Source organism: Hoplias malabaricus, chromosome 3 (genome assembly GCF_029633855.1).
Source record: "Hoplias malabaricus isolate fHopMal1 chromosome 3, fHopMal1.hap1, whole genome shotgun sequence".
In the NCBI taxonomy this organism is placed as follows: domain Eukaryota; kingdom Metazoa; phylum Chordata; class Actinopteri; order Characiformes; family Erythrinidae; genus Hoplias; species Hoplias malabaricus.
The window spans coordinates 42,794,211-42,799,157 of NC_089802.1; the positions used below are offsets into that span (position 1 = coordinate 42,794,211).

The 4,947-nt window shown below is 44.2% G+C and overlaps 1 protein-coding gene across 2 annotated transcripts; it reads right to left on the reverse strand.

The window, feature by feature from the left end:
- Window positions 1–316: 316 nt before the first annotated feature.
- inka1b (inka box actin regulator 1b) lies at window positions 317–4,694 on the reverse strand. Of its 2 annotated transcripts, XM_066665769.1 has the most exons (3): window positions 4,496–4,693; window positions 3,864–4,219; window positions 317–1,295 (listed from the first exon to the last, which is right to left on the reverse strand). In XM_066665769.1, the coding sequence occupies exons 2-3, from the start codon at window positions 3,864–3,866 to the stop codon at window positions 399–401; spliced, it is 900 nt and encodes a 299-aa protein (XP_066521866.1). In that variant the 5' UTR covers window positions 3,867–4,219; window positions 4,496–4,693; the 3' UTR covers window positions 317–398. The 2 variants fall into 2 exon arrangements, with proteins under 2 accessions (XP_066521866.1, XP_066521867.1); XM_066665770.1 differs by lacking the exon at window positions 3,864–4,219 and having other exon boundaries at window positions 4,496–4,694.
- Between the last annotated feature and the right edge of the window lie 253 nt (window positions 4,695–4,947).

The following is a 4,947-nucleotide window of genomic DNA, read 5'->3' on the forward strand; positions in this document are numbered from 1 at the left end:
AGATTATTTAGGTAGGGACCCACTCTAGATTCAGGACAGAGCTTGAGACAGAGCTTCTGAACGTAAACAAACCAGAGAGAACTGCTTCCCCACAATCACACTCATTCCCTTTATGAAATCCCAGTATGAAAGCAGCAGTGTAGTTTGGAGCTATTTTAGAGCTACTAATGCAGTACTACTACTTACTTATTACTGTGCATTAGTTTACCTGAGGGATGACAAGCTGGTAACATGATTAAGTTCAGGTGGAACATAAAGGTGGAACAAAAAATACCAAAACAAATTTTGTAAAATTTTCCAAATGTTTTTATTACACTTTGAGCCTTATTTACAAATAAGCTTACAATAAAATAATTACGTGAATTATTATAAAGTCTTTGCGTCCCGTGACAGGTGCTTCAGATGTATCCAATGATGTCATTACAAATGATGGGCTGTCGACTGCCGGTCTTCATGAGGGCACTGAACTGGTAGAAGTCCGTCTCTAGCTGGTGCAGGCCAGTGTGGGACTGGTGGAAGAAAGGCTTTGGTGTCTGAATCCCTGCAGGACATGACAACCGCTTGGAACAGGGCTCTGTGGACTTCCCTCTTGCTTCTGTTCCCTTGGACATACCGACTAGCCTCCGCCTCATGTTGACCAGAAAGTCTTTTGCCAGTTTGCGACTCTGGTTGGGCTTTAACTCGGCTGAGTCGGGACACTCGGGAAGGTCCATCCAGTTCTTAATGAGGTCTGCGAAGCTGTTGTCTCCGAGGATGAGGGGTTGTCGATTGCGTCCTCTGGTCAGCAGAGATGTGGTCCAGTCTTCCGGATCACTTGCCTCAAAGGAAGTCCAGCGCTCCAGACAAGCGTCTGAGGTGGATTTTGGCCGGATGCGGTTGGTTCGGACACAGGCTGACGACGAAACTCGGACATTCCTAGTCCTTCGCAGCACCACGCCCTCATCCTGCCACGAGGCTTCAGAATATCCAGAATCAAAGTCCAGGCTTTTCTCGCTGCAGGGGGACCCCCGGGGCAGGTGTCCGAGCACATCTTCCTCATCCTCCTCCTCCTCTTCCAGAGGACTGGCCAGGCAGCAGGCCGAGTCGTACGTGCCGTCACTGGACTGAGAGCTCTGCGGTCGGCTCAGGTGCTCGCGCTGCTGCTCTCTGCGGTGACAGGCTCGCGTCACTGCATACGAGCGCCTCGGGGGCTCGTGAGGCTCAGGGGTCTCCCTCATCTGCTTCAGATCCTGCAGAGAGCGCATCATGTAGCGCATCTGGTCCCGGAAACAGTCGCCCGAGTCTCGCACACACAGCTACAAGGAAAAATGAACAGAAAGAGAGACGTTAGACCTTGGCTGGATACATTCCACCTAATCCACTTTGGGGGTTGTGTAAACACAGCTGTATTGTAGTTTCAGGAATCCTGTACCTGGGACGTTTCATCGGACGCTCAGGTACCCCTGCACAGCCCTAGCTGGAGCAAAGCAGCTTCTGACCATACACGTCCCCTAAGTGACTAAGCTTTCCCTTTGATTCACATAAAAGGAATCTAAAGTTAGTCCTGACTCTGAGCAGCTGCGTTTCACAAGCCCTACAGCAAATAACCGCAGAACATTTGGCATCCTTATAAAGACAACGAAGCACTTTAATGGAGAGAAACTAAACAACAGAGAGAGGATCTCAGGGGATTGAGAGTGTGAGCCACACAGAATGCAGACGTATCCGAGCCGGCTGTGGAAGCAGGATACGCCCTGAGTAGCTCCCCAACTCTGGGGAAGAGGAAGAAGAGGAAGAAAGTGAAGCGTGATTCAAGCCATTACGCCTGAGTCTGAGAGCGGACGTGACATCAGTTTCTAACCATTCTGAACAATGTGGGTCAGAGTTCACGGCTCTTTCTGTGTGGCCTTTACTATGGATGGGAAAACAGTGCTCTGCCAGGAGTGTAACGATACACTTGCTATGATTCCTGTCGCTGGGGAGATGACGACTAATCTAATCTTATTACACTTAATACAAACAAGAAATAAAGCAAAAACTTTGTTGAAAAGATACTAAAATGGGGGTGAGCCATCAAAAACACCACTGAGATTTGGTTGAAAGTGAAAGTCTAGAAAAAGACAGCCCACTGTGTCAAAATTCGACTGAAAATATGTGGTCGTCACTAAAGAAATAACTATAAATGTCTGCCTTGGGCTTAATTTGGACATGAAGGTGTTGGAGGTGTTGACTGATGCTGATCATTATCAGAGACAGCACACACTTTCACAGTTTTGAATTTGTAAAATCCATCCGTTTCTACACAAAAGCAAACAACTGAGTCAGAAATGCACAATGGGGAGAGGGGGGAAAACTGAATATCAGAAATCCCAAGGCATAGTGCCGTTATGACTCATAGTTTGAAAGTCACCCGATCACATCTCCAACTACATGACCACGTAAACAATAGCCCTCTGCCTCCCCTTCCTCTCTGATAATTACCAAAGTGGGGGCTTTTCAAAGCCAAAGAATCCCAAAACCTTCCACCTTGTTCCTCCAGGACCTGCTTTACTTTCACTTGTGATTTGTTTTAATCTCATTGCTACTTGCTGTTTTTAGAGGAATGCCAGAGAGTCGACTGGCGGAGTTAACTTCCCCCTGTGGCAAGGCCTGAGGTGCAGCGGAGAGGACCGCTGACCACTTGGTGCTGTTATCACAGCTGTGAGAACTTAAACGTTTGGCTCCACAAGCAGAGTGAGGCGAGGGAGCGCTGGGGAGCCGCCAGCGGTTTGCTTAAGGCTATGAAAAATGCATACGGTTGGGTGGAGGTTACTTTGCTTCCAGCCAGATTCCTTCCTAATCATTCGGGCTCATTCGGCTTGAAGGTGCATCTAAAGGAGAGAGCACTTTAAGGAACACATACTAGACGTTTAAGGTTGTTGTCCTTGGTCGGGATCCCGGAGTCTGATCATTTTGAAATTGTTAATTGGCTGCAATAAGCTTTATTGGAGGTCTTCAAAATGGGGAAATACTATTATTAGTTCAGCCATTCCAACAACGACAAAAAGCATGCCTCAGCCATTACCACTTATGTATAAATTAATAAACAGAAACAAACAGATTAAAATTATAACATTTATAACGCAGTTCTACAGCAGTTAACCATTTAGAAGTGGGCTTTACTGAACAAAGACCTAACACTGACACGTTACTAGGTCACTCCATGTCTGCACAATACCTACAGGACATTTCATGACAAGTGAAAAAAATATAACAAATTAATGCTTATTGGAGTAAGCCTTGATTAGCTGTTTGTGTGGTGAAAGGCCTCTGGAAATGTGATGTTGCCTCATAAACCATACAACAGAGACATAGAGACTCACTGATCAATCTACATACGGAAAAAGCCTTAATTAAGTGTTTTTATGTGATTAAATGTTGAGCAAAGGCATCAATTAAAACACTAAAAAGCTGGTATCTTTGCAAATGGAGCCAATAACTGTCAAAGGGAGCAGCTCGTCCTCAATGTGTTTGTTCTCTAAGGGACTGGACTCACGGGGGCTGACCATTTGGTGCTGACCACATGTGCAGTTTGGCCAAACATCACATCACTGTCAAGCCCTCTGCCTCCATAAACACAGGGTTTACACAGGACTAACGCAGCGGAAAAAACACTGAATAAGCACAGAACTCAGAGACAGAACTGAAGGAATAGCCATAAATAAATATAGATATATAAATATATATTACAGCAGGAAAGGTTCTTGCTTTTCAGAGTGAGGTAGAAGGGAGTGTGTTCTTAGTTAAAAATAACAGCAACAAGTCTGCAGAACTGTGACAGAAAAACACAAAAATGTGCAGTTGTAAAAGAGCACAGCCCTGCTGTAAAATAATGAACTACTCACCATCTTTTTCTCGTTGCCTTCTCCTCGATATACTCAGGATGTTGTTTTCTTTTAAAAGAAAGTATCAACTTGCAAACTGAAGCTTTTCTGAAGTAAATGAGGTGCCGGATAATTCTTAGCTGATAGCAACATACACACTTCAGACAAGTGTGAGAGTCTGCAGGGGGCTGTAAATTAGACTAAGAGCCGATGTAAAAGCCTCTGAGAGCCGCTCAGTCCGCTCCTCAACCAGAGCAAACTGTGCTCCTTTTGAGCGCCGTTTGTTTCCCTTTACTACGGCTTCAACCAATCAGCGCTCAGTACCCCTCACAGCCGTCCAATCAGAAACAAGCTGAGAAAACGGCATATTTACTCAGCTAAAATACAAAACAGATTTACCCTAAAAATCACGGTCACATTAACATAATATTATTTGAATGTAATATAAATATAATACGTTGTTATTGTCTAAATTAAAAAAAATATATTTTAAATATTTAACAATATAATGAATATCACTTTAAAAAGTTAAAAAACAGATTTTCTTTAGAAATTGCTCGAGCAGGAATGTCTAATATTAATTTATTTACGCACTCATCCAGTCATTGACAAACATCTGTAGACTATTTCACACACACAGCCAATCCACCTACCGATGTTTTTTTGGGGCTGTCTGAGGAAACCCGTACAGACACAGGGAGAACACACCACACTCTTCACAGACAGTGGCCTGAGGTCGAGAGACCCAGGAGTTGTGTCGGAGAAAACATCTATTCATTTATATTAACATATAGTTATTTTAATTTAGTATTAAAATTAAAAACAGTTAAGACAAAGCCAAAGCTGACGAACTTCTGTTTGCCGGAGGACCACAAAGGCAGGGCCTTGTTAAGAAGAGCAGTGTGTTGTTTGCCTGCCCCCCTGTGGCAGTGCTCGGTAATTGCATGGTTTCAAAGTAAAGGCCTCTTCCCTGCGCTTCAATTTTATCAGAGCCCGATCAGTGAATCCCAAATGTGTGTTGGACAAATGACTCCCAATTTCCCCCAACCATTTAACCCTAAATATAATTTAAATTCAGAGAGCACCTGGGTGAATTTGTTTACCT